This window comes from Lynx canadensis, chromosome D4 (genome assembly GCF_007474595.2).
Source record: "Lynx canadensis isolate LIC74 chromosome D4, mLynCan4.pri.v2, whole genome shotgun sequence".
Lineage (NCBI taxonomy): Eukaryota > Metazoa > Chordata > Mammalia > Carnivora > Felidae > Lynx > Lynx canadensis.
In genome coordinates, this window is record NC_044315.2 from 93,404,243 (window position 1) to 93,419,250 (window position 15,008).

At 64.5% G+C, this 15,008-nt stretch overlaps 2 protein-coding genes across 4 annotated transcripts in view; both read right to left on the minus strand.

The window, feature by feature from the left end:
* Positions 1–3,744: 3,744 nt before the first annotated feature.
* On the minus strand, positions 3,745–4,224 carry LOC115499466 (NOTCH regulated ankyrin repeat protein). The gene has a single exon (XM_030293391.1). The coding sequence runs from the start codon at positions 4,205–4,207 to the stop codon at positions 3,863–3,865; it is 345 nt and encodes a 114-aa protein (XP_030149251.1). The 5' UTR covers positions 4,208–4,224; the 3' UTR covers positions 3,745–3,862.
* A 1,223-nt stretch (positions 4,225–5,447) lies between these two features.
* EXD3 (exonuclease 3'-5' domain containing 3) overlaps positions 5,448–15,008 on the minus strand; it is an 84,340-nt gene continuing 74,779 nt past the window's right edge. For all 3 annotated transcript variants that reach the window (XM_032595488.1, XM_030293380.2, XM_032595489.1), the window contains 3 exons: positions 12,136–12,229; positions 10,380–10,418; positions 5,448–10,090 (listed from right to left, as the gene is read on the minus strand). In XM_032595488.1, coding sequence (XP_032451379.1) covers positions 9,807–10,090; positions 10,380–10,418; positions 12,136–12,229 — 417 coding nt within the window. In that variant the 3' untranslated portion in view covers positions 5,448–9,806. The remainder of the gene's footprint in view (positions 10,091–10,379; positions 10,419–12,135; positions 12,230–15,008) is intronic.

Genomic DNA, 15,008 nt, shown 5'->3' on the forward strand with positions numbered 1-15,008 from the left:
ACCTGCAGAATCCTGGAGGCCAGGCGGAGAGGTCAGCTCTGACTTCGTTCCCATCCTGGCCACAAAGACACTTGAGAGGATGCTTCCACCCTTGAAGGCCCGCTGGGGGCGGAGGGGGACTCCCAGGTGACACCATTGGCCCACCCACGGCAGTTACTGCCAGTTCCTGAGCACAGAGGTCCTGGAGAACGAGCCGGCACTGCTCCGTTTGCTGGTTTGTTCACAGCTCTGACCTCGGACAGCAGAAGGAGAACTGTAGCTCGGGGTCTGCTTCCTAGGGCTCTGCCCAGCGAAAGGGCCATGGAATGCCCATGAGAGCCCTCACCAACAGCCAGGGTCCAGGCAGTGGGGCGGCGGGCACCTAGGGAAAGAGGCAGCCGAACCCCAGCAGGCCTCCCCCACAGCTGTGGTGCTGAGCAGGGCCTGGCCTCCTTTTTTGTCCTTGCTGGAGAGACAACCGTTCCTGTGAGCAGCGCGAAGTCTTTCTCAAAGGTGTCTCTCCAAGGGAGGACTTAAGGGAGCCGCAGACAGCCGCCGGCGGGTGCCCGGGAAGTGCCCCGGTGCCCACGCTCCACCGGCCAGTGGGCCTCTCCGCTGTGGGGCCTTAAGGGGGTTGCAGGGACAGCGGCTCACTGGGAAGCAGACCCCTCCCCAGCGGCCTAGGCCAGGAACAAGCATCACTTGCTAGTTCTAAGCCAGCTTCCTCCCTCTGCCGTGGGGAATGGAGATACGGTCCCTCATGCCACCCAGGGAGCGCCCAGGGCCTGGCTTCACGGTCCAGACACCCCAACCGAAGCCCGAGCTCTTGTAGCAACTCTCCCTTTCGAGGCCTGGCAGCCCCAGCTGGCGTCCGCAGCCCCGCGTGCTCGCCAGCCCAGTGGACACCGCCTCCCCTGGGAGCTCACTGGCAACAAGTATTCCACTCACCTCTGCGGGTGCCCGAGGGTAGAGCCGGCCCTGGTCTCTTGGCTGAGGGGAAGGTAAAGCCCGATTTAATCAACAGAAAAACGAGCTCAGGAAACCCTCAAGGGTCCAGCAGGGCAGGGTGTGCGAAGTAGGAACACGGAAGGCGCAGCCCCCAAAGCGTCCAGTTTGGACAGGGCAGTGTGTCTGTGGGGCGGGACGAGCGGAGCTGCGCCCACCTGCCCACAGGAAGCCCGAGCCCTTGGGCTGCCGTAGAGGGGTCTGGAAGCTCCGAGAAAACGCTGTCACCTTGGAAGTCTTGAGCTGCCGGCTCCCCCTTCTCCTGGCAGGCTCCTCTTGCCCTGGTGTCCCTCCCCCCTTTCCCGTAAGGCCCCAGGGCCCCGAGGGCAGCTCGGGGATGTGCCAAGAGTCTCTGCTCCTCTAGTGGGTCCCAGCAGCAGACACCCTGCTCTGAGCTCTCCTCACGCACACAGGGACGCTGGCTGACACCAAGTCCAACTTGGGGTCTGCGCTCTTCGAGGACCGGCCGGCTCCAGGGGCTTCCCCAGCTCAGCTCCCAGATGCCACCAGGGGACGGAGAGGAGAAACTGGCCTTTTACTTGTCAGGAGAGAGCAACTATGGTGTTCCCGCAAATTAAAAAAAATACCCGTTCTGCGCAGCAGGTGGTCCAGCATGAGCCCACAGCGAAAGAAGGTGGTGGTGGGCAGGAGTGGGGCCTGGTCCTTCCCAGGACCTGTGGCACGTCAGGCTGGCTAGGGGTTGGGAAGAGCTTCGAGAACCTTCCATGCAAAAGGCCAGGGAGCAGAGGAAAAGGTTTGAGGGCTGGTTCTGGGTGCACTCAGGGTGGCCTAGGTCCCCCCCCCCCCCCCCCCCCCCCGGCGGAAGAGGGTCCACCCCTGGCACCTAAGTCCCGGTTTGCGGCCGACCAGTTCACCAGGCTGTCTTCAGGTGAAAACAAGCCAAGCTTTGTGTAGATGGCACCCACAACTAGCAGGTTGCAGCCTGACCCTCCTCCTGGGTGCCAAGACTAAGAAAAACCAACAAACTTTTCTTTTTAATAAAAAAAATCAATGAAAAATTTATTCATAAATTTTTCATGCTGGGCTACAAGTCTATATCGTACACTCAGGAATGTGCTGCAGACTTTATCCAGTTAGAAGTGATCATACCAGGACCCACACACAGCTTCCATATAAGCCTAGAAAGTCTTAACATTAATTAACATAATTAAAAAGGTATTTGCATCTAGAAAAAATATACAGAAAAACTCCTTTTGGAGTAATCTGTGCCTCAGTTTCAATGTCTGCTTGTTTCACTGACATTATCAATATATTCTGCTCACACAAGGTTTTATAAAAAGCCCCAGATGACGCCCGAGTGTGACCGGCCGCGCGCAAAGGGCCTCCACCCACCTGTGTCCTCAAGCGCTCCCCATTTCTGCACGGAGGGTCAGCGGCACTTCTACCCAGGGGAAGCCTCATTTAAATTTGAATAATTCAGCCTCCCTTTTATTTCTCAGGATCAAAACAACAAGGGGTGTGGGGTTGCATAGAAAATAGGAACCTCGGAGACCAGGAAGGGCGCCTTTCGGGACCGAAAGTGACGCGGAAGCACCGCCTCCAGCCCAGGTCCCCGCGCGGCCCCTCCCCCCATGACAGGGTTTTTGGATTCGAATCGGGTCCTTGAAGCTCCGGGAGACTGAAGAAGGGGCCAAACAGTCCTTCAACTTACTCAGCAATTAGCACAAGAGATTCACAGTCTTATAGGTATTTTATAAAAATATAAATATGGGTACACTGTTGCCTTCACAACGCTGGATACAACGCCCTTTAAAATTGGGTTTATAACCAAGATTCAAAACATACACCTAAAACTTGGCTTAAAATATGTTAATATTTTATATTCTGTCATAAATGTTATGACATTCAAATGTGGCAAATCCATTTACTTTTTTAAAAAAGTGTGCGACCTACTAACTATAATAGAACTCACTAGAAAAGGTAGGACCCCTCCCGCCCCCATCACCGCCACACCCGAGCACCCGTGCTCCCGAGGAAACTTCGCAAAGCCAGCAGGTTCGGGGGATGGTGGCCTCTCTCACGGGAGAGGGGAGAGGGAGCCCCGGGGCTTCCCAAAATTGTGTGCCTGTGTGTCAGGAGGGAGAGGAGAGGGGGTACGGGGGTGGGGGGGAGGAGGAGGAGGGGAGAGAGTGAGAAGCAGGGAGAGGGACCTGCACGGGAAAACCATCAGGCTGGGCGGTGTTTTCAGTGCAACCAAGAAATGACAGACTCAAGTTTTTAGTTTTAAGACTAAGAAAAAAAAAAAAGTATCTTCCCCCCTATAACCACATTGACCACGCACAATATTTTCCAAACAAAAAAATTCAGGCGCACAAACTTCACCCACAAATATACACACACATGATAAATAGTTTAGAACCCTAAGAACAGCGGAGCGTCTCCACCGTCGCGCGTCCGGGCCGGAAACGCCCCGCCGTGGCCCCTGGGCGACTGCGGGCTTCGGCCGCGGGTCCTGCGGGCGGCGGAGCGCCCCGAGCCCGGCGTCCCGCCGCCCGCCTTCCACCTTCGGGAGAAAACATTTTGACCGGAGGATCCGGTGTCTCGGGACTCCAAACTTGCTGGTAGCGAGACTCAAATTTCAAAGGGGCTGCAGCCCGCGCCCCGCCCCCACCTTCCCCCCCCCCCCCCCCCCCGAGGCGGAGGGCGGGGGCCGTGGGAAGCCCTCGGCCCGGGTCCGGGCGGCCGCGCGGGGGCGTCGACCCCTGGCAGCGGGCGCCGCGCGGCCCCCGTGGGCGCGGACGCGCGCGCCAGACTCGTTGTGGCCGCGGGGCCCGGGGGCCCGGTGCGCACCGAGGTAGTTGGCGGGAAGGTACAGCAGACGACACGCTCGAGGCCCGCGTCCGGGTCCGGGCGGGCATCACCGGCCGCTGCCCGCGTACTTGGCCTTGGTGATGAGATAGAGCACGATGTCCTGGTGGCCGCCGAACGCGGCGATGTGCAGCGCGCTCCAGCCGTCGCGGTTGGCCAGGCGGATGTCGGCGCCGAACTTGACCAGCAGCTTCACGAGCTCCAGGTTGCCGTCGATGACCGACTGGTGCAGCGCCGTCTGGCCCTCAGGCCCGAACGAGTTCACGTTGAACTCGCAGTTGGTCATGTTCTGCAGCAGCGACTGCAGCTCCTGCGTGTTGCCCTTGCGCACGGCCTCCTGGAAGATGCGCTGCGTCTGCGGCGCCGAGCAGGTGGACAGCTCGGCCTGGCTCATGCTGCCTCCGGGCGCGGGCCGCGGGCCGCGCCGGGGCTCAGCGCGGGCGGCGGCGGCGGCGGCTGCGGCGCGGGCCCCCGGCTGTCTCGGGGCGCGCCTCGGCGCATGGAGGGCGCGGCGCCCCCGGGCCCCGCACGCCGCCCCTGGGCGTTCCGGGCTCTGGGGGCCGGGGGCCGCCGCCGCGGGGCCCCCGCCGCATCCAGCCGCGCCCGGGCGAGCGGGCGACGGGGGCGGGCACTGCGCTCGCGGGGGCCGGCGGGCCCGGCGGCGGCGCCGCGCGTTCCGGGTCCCTGCTCGCTGCGGCTCCCACGCGGGTCCCACGCGCCTCCCCACGCGCAGCTACACTCGCCCGCCCGCCCGCCGCGCCGGGGCGCCTTTTACTCCCTTTATATTTGCATAACAATAGGGCGCCCGTGACGCGCGCGCCGGCGACCGGATGATTGGGCGGCGCCCACGTGGGGGCGGGGCGGGGGCGGGGCGTGCCTGGGCGGCAGCGCGCTTCGCGGCAGGGGGCGCTGGTCGCCGGCAGGGGGCCAGGTGGCCGTAGCGGGGGGTCCTTGCTCTCCGCACCCCCGGGCTCTCCGCATCTCCGCGGTCGTCCCGCCTACTCCCCTTTCTGCCACTCGGGGAATTCCAAGCTCCCTCCGCGGACAGACCCAGGCCCGATCCCCGGCCGAGCGCAACCCCGAGGTGCACCGAAGGGCGGCCTACCCGTGGTGGGGGTTCGCTGACATTTCAGACCCGGGAGGCCCGGGTAGAGAGCCCGGGTCTCACTCCGCGCTTCCGGAGCGCGGGCCGCAGACCCTCTGCGTTCCTCGCGGGCTGGGTGCGCAGCGACAAGACTGGCTCAGCCTGGCCCCCAGGACACGAAGTCCACGCGGGTGACGAGTCCACGAACAGCTCGGGCGTGTGACCTGGGCCACGCGGTCTTTCCTGAACGAGGGCTGCTCCTCTGGCGGCCTGGGTCACCCCGTGTTTTGCCCCCAACCTGACAAGCGTGAGGAGCCAAACCCTGAGGTCCCACCCTGAGGAAGCAGGGTCTTTACAGGAGGAAACTGGGGGCTGGAGGTGCTCAGAAGCCCCTCCAAGGCGGGGAGGTCAGTCGGCCGGACCTCAGGGCCTGCTTCCCTCTCCTGGGCCACCTCCATCAGCACGACTAGGGACAGGCAAGGCCTCGCCAGGTGAGCAGCCCCAGGTAGGGCACCAAGGACCGAAAGAAAGCCCAGAAATGACTCATTTCCAATCTGTAAACCCATTTTTTATTGACATTCTAATACTCCCGCCAGATTTCCTCACTAGGATTTTACAGTTTATAGCTGGGCTCTGGTGGCTGGAAATCGAGCAGGAATGACTCTCGGAGCAGGAGGCCCAGGGCAGCAGGGCAGCACACAGGAACTTCAATTCCTTCAGAAGCGGGCTGGAAATTCCCGAGGAGGCGGCCCTGGGCCTCAGCCCGGGAGTCCCCCCCCCGTCAGGCCTTGTTTGGGGATGGGCTCCCGTGGGCACCTGCCTGGTGTGCCCCATGTTTGGAGACACATGTGGGTAGGTGTGTGCCCCCCATCTCGCTCTGTGCTCTGGAACGAGTCACAGCAGAATCACAGGAAAAACTGGGTAAGGCCACCCCAGGGCTGGCTGCCTCTGGCCAGCTGCCCTCAGACCTGACCGTTGTGGACTCTCTCGGGGCCCTCCTGGCAGCCAGAGCTCCCCGAGTCCCTCCCTCTGGTCTTCCCGAGGCTGGTGGTCCAGCTCTTCTGCTCAGTCTTGCTCCCGCCAGGAGCTCCCCACAGTGTAGGTGGGTAAGCCCTGGCCTGAGGCGGGAGTCCTGAACCAGGCCCCGTGCTAGGTTCAGCTGAGGTTGTGACCTGGTGGGGGTGGGGGTGGGGTGCCGGTGTCAACAGCCCCTCCCTTGCCCCACTCATCTTGCCAGATGGGGTCCCTGGGCCCAGTAAGGGAGCCTGCTGGACTGTGAACCCCTCGAGGGCGGGGCCCTGACCACCTCCAGCACCCCCTTCCCTGCATCTTCCCAGCATCAGGGAAGAGGGCATAGGCCCTGTCCCCTGGGGCCTGTATTTACCTCTGGACAGTGCCCAGGGCTATCCCCAGAAGGTGGGGGGTTCATAGGCCCCAGCGCAGGTGGGTTCAGGTCCCCTGACCTGAAGAAGGGCATCTGGAGACCCTGTAGGGCCCGGGAGCAGAGCCCGGGGGTGAAATGTCCCTTTGACACCCGCGCAGGCTTTGGGGTGGGCAGACAAAGGGGCCCTGTGAGCTCAGTGTGGGAATGCACGGCCACCACCATGGGGCATGAAATCGGTGGCTTGGGTGCCCCCCGCAGGGACAGAGCGGCCACAGGAGTCTAGCCTGATGTTGCCTCCTGCCCCACCCAGGGCTCCGCGTGAGGGTCAGACAGGTGTAGCCAGGTCTGCCACTGTGGGGTTCGGGTGACAGTCACACTATCTCTGGGGAGCCGATGGGATTCCCGTGGCCGTGCCGTGGCTGGGAGGGTATTTCTGGTCTGAGCCGCTGTGGTCCACACCCTGGGAGTTGCCCCATTTGAGGACAGGAGGGGAAGAGGGGCTTGCAGGGCACTGGCTCCCAGTAAGCTCTTCTTCGGTGTTTGCTGAAGGAATGGTCCAAAAGGAGGACATTTGTTCCAAATGCCTTGGAGGGAATGGGGAAGCCAGGCCCCGCCCTGCGGCCCAGAGAAGCCCCTCTCCGGTGTGGGTGGGGTTTCTTGGTGGTGTTGTATAGATAAGCAGTTCACTGGCTCTGAGTGAGAAACCCCTGACCTGGGGTCTGGGGGGACAGACTCGACCCTGACCATGCGGCAGGACCCCGTCCTTCTCCCCATTGGCTCCAAGGATGCTGGCCCAGGAGTGCCACCCTGAAGGGCCGTGGTGGGTGGAGGCCAGAGTTGGAGAGGGCCCCCTTCTTTCTCTGGGGACCCCCTTCCTTTAGAGGCTCACAGCAGTGGGTGTTGGGGGGGGGGAACAATGTGGGCAGGGGTGGAGCGGCCTGGGGAGCATTCTGGGATATGGGCTGGGAAGGTCTGGGTGGAGCGGCCTGGGGAGGACAGCGCAGAAGAGGCGGCTGGCCAGAGCTGGGCCAAGGCCTGCGGCCACCTTAAAGGCACTAGGCGGGGGAGGGAGGGTGAGCAGGCAGGCGGGCAGTGGGGGCGGGGCTTCCAGCTAATTCATTAAAATGTGTCGGGGAGCGTGGGAAAGAGGAGAGTGTTTCTTCCCAGCAGCCCAGACACCTGGTAGAAGGGCCGAGAGAGGATAGAGATCAAATAACAAACACTCAGCCCTCGGCCAGAGCGGAGGAAGGACGCCCGGGGCAGGAACTGTGGCAGACAATCACTGCGCGGCCGCTTAGGGCACGGCCTGGCACTAGGGCCGTAGCCCACCCTGTCGGCGTGGTGCCTGACCCCTAGCCTGGGAGGGGGCCTGAGGCAGTCCTGGGGCCTCAGAAGGCTTTTTGGGCTGACCTCCTGATGGCTCAGGACCAGGGGTCAGGGGCTGGGGCCTAGGATGGGGTTGCCGTGGGGCTGGGCTGGGCTGGCAGCGAGTACGTGAGCCTGGGAGGGTTTCCGGGGGGACACGGCCAGTCTGGGCAGCAGAGGGGTGGGGAGGTGGGAAGGCAGGCTGGACGGTACGCGTGTAGCTGTGAGGGGCACACTGGGAAAGAGGCCCCACGCAGTCGCCCTCTTCTCCCTCTAGAGGGTGCGCGGGGCAGTGGGGTGCTGGGGCCGGGCCTGCCTGGAGGGACAGGAAGGACACGTGGTCTCCTGTCTCCCCCGTGCTGGTCCCTGGCTCTGGCCTCCTTGTGTTGAGGACCAGCTGCAACCACCACCAGGGCCTTGGGTCAGAACAGAGTCTCCAGAGTCTTCAGGAAGCAGCTGGGTTGGGCAGTGGGGCCGGCACCCCTGGCGGTTTCCTCCTGACCTTGCTAGGGGAGGAGCGTGGTCAGGGCTGCCTCCCAGGACAGGACGCGGGCCAGTGGTCTGGCTCTCGGAAGCAGCACCCCGATCACAGAAGGTCCCGAGCCCTGGTGGGGTGTCCGCTCGCCCCCACAGCCCCACGTGGCCCTCGGGCTCAGCAGTGACCGAAGGGTGGGGGCAGCCAGGGTTGCACGCTTGGCCCTGACACGGTGCCCCTGCTCAGCCCGGTCCTGTCCTGAGTCTCCGAGTCCCTCCCTCCATCTGTGCGGTAGCATCTGGTCCGGCTGGCCCCAAGGTTGCTGCGGGGCCGGGTGGGCCAGCGCCTGGCACGAGGTGGGCGTTTTCAGGGAAAGGAAATGATGGGCAGTGTGGCAGGATGGGTGCATGGCGTTCAGCATGAGCCCCCAGCCTCATACTCTTGGGCCTGACCCCCAGCCCAGGCGGGGGCAGAGGTAGGCCTGGCACTGCCAGCACCCACCTGGTACCTGAGGCCGTCACACCTGGGCCTGCAGGTGCACCCGCTCTGGGCAGAGGCGGCAGCCCCGCCCCGCCCCCCCGGGCTCCCCGGCCCTGAGGCTTCCGCCTGGGTTCCCGGGCCAAATCTGAGCTGGTTTCCGCTCAAGGCAGGAAGGACAGGAAAGGGATGTGGGGGGTGGGGGGGGGGGCACATTCCTAGGGAGTGAGCCAGGAGGAGGCGGCCAGGGCAAGATGCAGTCTAGGCCCCTCTCCCCGCCCACCTGGCACCGGTGCCCGGGGCCCTCGGGTGCCGGCAACGGGCGCCTGCGCCTCAGTTTCCCAGAGAGTAGGTGGAGCAGTGGCTGTTTCCGGCAGTTGTGAGGGTGGACGCTCTCATGTGCAGGGCCCCCTTGTGGCTTCGGCTGCCACTCTGTTTCATGAGAGGAGGCCACCTCGACCGGGTTGGGGCGGGGGGAAGAAGCCATGTGGGGTCACACTCCGGCCGGTGAGGCGGCGAGGGCAGCAGATGCAGAGGTGGGCCTCCCCTCCAGGCATGGCCCTCCAGACACAATGGATGCCCTCCTAGAGGGTGGCCGCCCTGCCTCTTGCACCACAGAGGGCTGGGCCCTGTTCCCCAGGAAGCCCCCCACCCCCACCCCCACCCCCACCCCCGCCACATCTGGCCTAAAGGGCCCTGGCCCTGCGGGGTCCCACCATCTACACTCCCTGGAACTGGAGGCCTCCCCGAAGGTCTGAGGAGCCCAGGAAGGTGGGGCAGAGGGGGGTGGCATTTACCCACGCAGCAAAGGGAGTGGGCCCCCAGTGCGTGGGGGGCCTGTGTGCCCCCGCCTCCCCCCGCCCCACTGACGGGAGCCGCTTGGGTCCCAGCCCCGGGCCTTTGTGAAGGCCATTTCCTCTGCCAGGCGTGTCCTTCCCACTTTCCGTCGGCCTCATTCCCGAGTATCAGGCGGTTCTCGGCTCAGGGTCCGAGCGTCCTGACCTTGTGCAAGAACTTTCATCCCTCCCACCCTGGTCCTAGCTCTGCACCTGGGGCTGGCGCCCAGGTGCATGCAATGAGTCCACGGCCACAGGTGCACCTAGGGCCAGGCCCAGGTGTGTGCAGTGAGCCCACGGCCACAGGCCCGTGCAGCTCAGGACTTTTATTACTGTGTTGCTGGCGGCGGGCGGGCCCGTGGGCCTGGGGGCTCAGCTCTGCTTCCAGGAGCTGGAGGCGCTGCTCAGGATCCGGCTGAATTGCGAGGTGACGCGGCACAGGTGGGAGCCCTCCCAGAAGACCTTGCCACAGCCAGAGCAGCAGTAGAAATGGCGTAGCCCCGGCCGCCGCAGCACGCCCTCCGGGACGCCTGCCAGCTGCAGCCGGGTGCCACTGGCCAGTGTGGCAGGCGCACCAGCCCGCAGGTCTGCGGCCTCCAGCCAGCGGCAAGGTGGGTCGTAGGTACAGCCCCCGGGGGCCTCCTCTGGGGCCGAGCCTGGAAAGGCGGGGGGTGGGCGGCCACTCTGAGCTCTCAGCCTTATGGTGGGGTGGGGTGGGAGGGGCTGGGGGGATGGTCTCGCCTCCACCCTGTTCTTTCCGGTGCCTCTGCCCTACACTGCCTGGTCCCCCAACGCTCTGCCTCATCTTACCCACGGACCCCTGGCCCTCTCTCCCCACTGGCCCTGCCCGCTACCCCTCGCCTAGGGCACGGGCCCATCCTCTCAGGGCAGTCCCCTCTCCTGGGCCAGGAACAAACCCTGTCAGTGGGTGGTCCCAGGGCTCACCTGCTTCCTCTATGTCCTCGCTCTGGGTGGCCTCATCACCTGGCAATCAATTGAGGACATCAGGGACTGTCCTAAGGGTGGGTCCTGGCAGCCCCAGTGCCCACAATGCACCTCCAAGTGCCCAGCCTCTCCCCCCACCCTTAGCAGAAAGGGCAAAGGGTAGGGGGCTGAGGAGCTTTGGTGCCAGCCTGATCCCCTCCCATGGGAACTCACACCTTGGAATGTTCTTGGGGCTCAAAGGTCCTTGGGAAACAAGTTCTGGGCGTGAGATTGGCCGATTAGGGCACTGGGGGCCTGAGAACGGGCCGGTGGGGGCGGGGGCATCCCATTCGTGGCGATGAGAAGATAAGCCACTGCCAGGGCCTGTGTTTCATAGCAGCAGGGCCCAGGGGACCTGCTGGAGCTCAGGGCGACCTTCTGACTCTGCAAGAGGGTCCCTACCTCCGCTAAGAGCACAGGAGACTCCAGGGAGGTGGCCAGGCCTCGGGCTGCTGAGGGGCCAGTGCAGGCGTGAGGGCAGTGACGGCTGAGGAGTCCTAGCCGGGAGGCGGAAGAGTCCTACCCCTAATTTGCTTGGCAAACATCTCTCCACAGATGGCTCCAGATTAACTTTAGCCAGAGCCTGAATGGATGAGCACTCCCCCCCCCCCACCCCCCCCCGCCCCGCAACGCAATGAGGCCATGACCTCCATCTGGTCTCCCTATCTCGCCCTAGTCGGTCTGGCCTCAGCCTTTACCTGGAGGCCCACGAGATGCCAGCAGGCCCGCAGGAGGGCCACCCACCACCTCAGGACAGGCGTGGGCCTCTGGGCAGAGCGCTGGCGGCTCAGAGGAGCCGGGAGCCCAGTGGCGGGGCGGCTCTAGCAGAGGGCAGTGCTCGTACCCTGCTCCTCCCTTCCTGGGCCTTGAACATGTCAAGGCCACACTGTGGAGAGCTGAGAGCTGCTGGGGGCTGGACACGGGCCATCACGATGGCTCACCTGAGGAGCTCCAGCCCCAAACCTCAGGGGGTTTCGGAAGAACAAGAACGCCCTCGTGGGGACGTCACCGTCCGGGAGAGCCACGGCGAGCTGTGCAAAGGGATCTCAGAGGCACCCTAACCTCAGGCTGACCCCCCTGGAGAGGGCACCAAGACAGTCTCCTATCCATCCCATCCTGGCCCCCCGCTGAGGAGCAGCCCGGAGCCTGGGGAGGAGCTGCGAGGCTCCCTCTGGTGCCCCTCTCTCTAGAGGGCGGGGGGAGCCGGTGATAGGAATGGAAGGGCACACTCACTGCCCCAGCCAGCGACCTCAAAGTCTCCTTCCAGTTTCTGGTTTTACAAGGGTGGAAACTGAGGCTGGGTCCACGGTTGAGGGGGGTGACATCTGGGGTTTGCCCTCCTTTCTGTCTGTCCGGGATCGTCCGCCTTCAGATTGCTTAGCAGGTGCCAGTGTGCAGGCAAATGTGCATCTGTGCACGTGCACACGTGTGCACAAGTGTGTACAAACAGGTGCGTGCCGGCACACATGCCTGTGTGCGTGTGCACTCTGTGTGAAGGGCAGGGTGACCGGAGAGGGGGGGGACCCCACCCCAGAGGGGCCCTGAGTGTCTCAGCTTCCTGGCCTCCTGGGCCTGTAACCTTTGCGCAGCGTGGGCTCTGTCTTTCCACCGGCCCCTGGCCGGCACCTCCCTGGTCATCCCTGCAGTTTAACCCCACAACTGGGCCACTGTCCACAGAGCCCACAGAGCCCACGCCTAACCCCGTGGGGCAACATACCTGTGATGCTGGGGCCTTCCGGGCGGCTGCCGAGCCTCACCAGCTGCTTCATCATGTCCTTGGAGACCTTCAGGTACTGGTCACAGTTACAGGCCTGGGGACAGAGGGGGTGCTGAGGCCGGCTGAGGCTCTGCCCACCTCCCACCTCCCACCCCCAGCCTCAGGCTCCTTGCAGCTCTGGGTCTGGCTAGGGGGTTTCACAGAGACAAAAGCACACATCCCTTCCTCTCCTTGCAGGACAGGGCACACCTCCTCCTGGGAGCCCCCCAGCACGGCACTGGATCCTAGTGGGCCCTAGGCAGCCTCTTCTGGCTCACGAGACCCTGTGGGCCTCTGTCATCGCCTGGGCTGTCCGCCCCAATCGCAGAGCCTCGAGGGCCCAACCAGGCCTGGGCATCCCTGGGCTCAGCATCAAAGGGTCAGGGTAAGAGGCTGGCAGCGGGCCCCTCAGCCAAGCCGTTTCAGTGTCCGTGTTTCTCGACGATGCCTGTTGCCTGACCCCGCCCCCCCACCCCCGGGGCACCACATCTACAAGGGATCAGGAGGGAAGCCACTTTTGCTTCCGTTTGGGGTCCTTGTCTCGGACGTGCAATGGCTCTTGGAAGGCACTCAGCTCGGCCCTGCTGACCTTGCAGTGACACTGGGGGTGGGGGCAGGGGCTTCTGGGGCCCATCCTGTCCTCCCAACACAGCTGCCCCAGGGTTGCTTCATGATGGCCACTGGCTGACAGGGTGAAGGACCCCAGGGTCCCCATGATGAGGTAAGGAGGGCCCAAGGGAGAGTGAGAGGGGCCACTGGTTCCCAGGCAGGTGGGCACAGGTGCTCATGGACACGTGCACAGCCAGTCACAGCCCTTCCCCAAATCAGAGCGGCCTGTAAGAGGAGGATGAGCCTAGAGCAGGGCCTGAGGGTAGGAGGGGGCGTTCCGGGGCCACAGGGAGGAGGGGTCCATGATCTGTGCTCGTGGGATCGCCCCCGGGCCCCTCCTGGAGGAGCCTGACCAGTGCCCTGAATGACACAGCTCCCAGGGGCGGGTGGGTAGGTGGCAGCCACCAGCCCCTGGAGCCTCAGGGTGTGCCCACGCCAGGGGCGGTGCCCCCTGCCCCCACACGCCCTTTTCCCATGGGCCTTTCGACACCATGAGTTTGCTGTACTGCATCCAGCATCGGGAGCCAGGGCCTGGGGGCGCCGGAGGGTGGGGCCACCTCTTCGGGGAGGCCTGGGTGGGGCTGGGGCAGGGCTGGTGCCAGCAGGACCCTTCCTCCTGCCTCTCTCGGGGGGTGCCTCCTGTCCCCCGGCCACCTCTCTGGCACGGGGAGTCTGCCGTGGGCCCTGGCCTCCCGGTCGCAGACCCAGGGACCTTCCTGGGCAGGAGTGCAGGTGGAGCCCCGGCCGCAGGTCTAGCCTGTGGTCACTCCAGGTCCAGCTGGGGAAAGGGTGGTCGCTGCCCTGGGCTGCCCACCACAGAGAACCGCGTTCGCCCTCCCCCCCCCCCCGACCCAGGCCCCCCCAGGGGACGGAGCCTGTAGGTGTGAGAGGGATGCTGCATTAGTGGGAGGGGGTGGGAGCCTTCCCAGGACCTGGGCCTGATGCACACACCTGGGCGGGACTGCCAGCTCACGCTGAGTCACGGCACGAAGACAAACCACCGGTGCCATCCACAAGGACCTGGCCCCACCCTCGGGAACCACCGGTGCTGCTTTTCCCACGGCTGCTGCCCACTGCCGGGCCCTGCCGTCACCCCATAGGGCCCTGGGAGGCCCTGTCCCACCCCCACCCCCGGCTAGAAAAGCCGGTTCTACATGCTCACCCCCTCTCTGCCCTGCGCTCCCCATCTGCAGGAAGGACCAGCACCTAGCGGCTCCCTGTGTCTCCTGTCCCCGTCCCCTGCAAGGTCCACCTGCCTCACACAAGGCCGAGGCCCTGCTCTTTGGGGCCCGTGGCCCAGCACCCTTCCTGACACCAAAGGGGGAGACGTTGCCTTTCATTATGAAGAAAGGGGGCTTCTGAGGGGCTGAGTAACTTGCTTACAGGGCCCTCGGCTAGCGAGGACCCCACACCAGGGTCCTCACGCTGACCCTTAGGAGAGGGGGTATGTGCAGGTGGTGTCTGGGCCATGCCCACTCTCCCTTGGGGGACACACAAACCCAAGCCCTGGGATGCCGGTGGGCCTGGACAGACTGCAGTGGGGGTCCCGGGGAAGGCCCTGGACAGGGGCTGGGTGTATGGTCTTGAGAGTCCAGCCTGGTCTCTGTGTACCCCCATTTAGTCTGGGATTCTGAGGGCGGGGAGGGCCTCCAGCCCCAGAGCCTGGCTGGGCGGGCAGGGCCAGGTGAGTCGGGGGCTGGAGGGGCTGGGAAGGCTCGTGGCTTCCTGGTCCCAGGAGTCCACCTGCGTGCCCGGTCCCCACAGCTCTTACAGCTGCTTGGAGCCAACACGCACTTGCCGTGCTGTCCCAACTCAGGGCACTCTGTCCGCCTGGGGACTGTCTCGGCCAGAGACCTGAGCCCACAAGGGGGAGGTTGCCTCCCAGGGGCTGGGCTGCCAGCAGTGACTGGTCATCGGGACTGCTGGGGCCCACAGACCGGGAGTTAGGCAGACTTGACCTTTTGGTCCACCCTCTGCAGCCCCTTGCCCCTCCCTGGGGCCTGGGGAGGGCGGGAGAGGCCTGCTTTGGCCACTTCTCCAGGAGGCTCTGTTTTCTGGGCTTCTTGGGGGTGTGACGAGAGGCTATAGCAGGCACTTGGGACACCTGCCCGTTCCACTGAGGCTAAGACTTGGCAGGGGGGAGCTGGGGGGCTTTGAGGGGCCATGCCCAAGGGCGGGGCCTCCTCTCAGGTCTGAGCCCAGGATTCGCAGTCACACTCACCCAA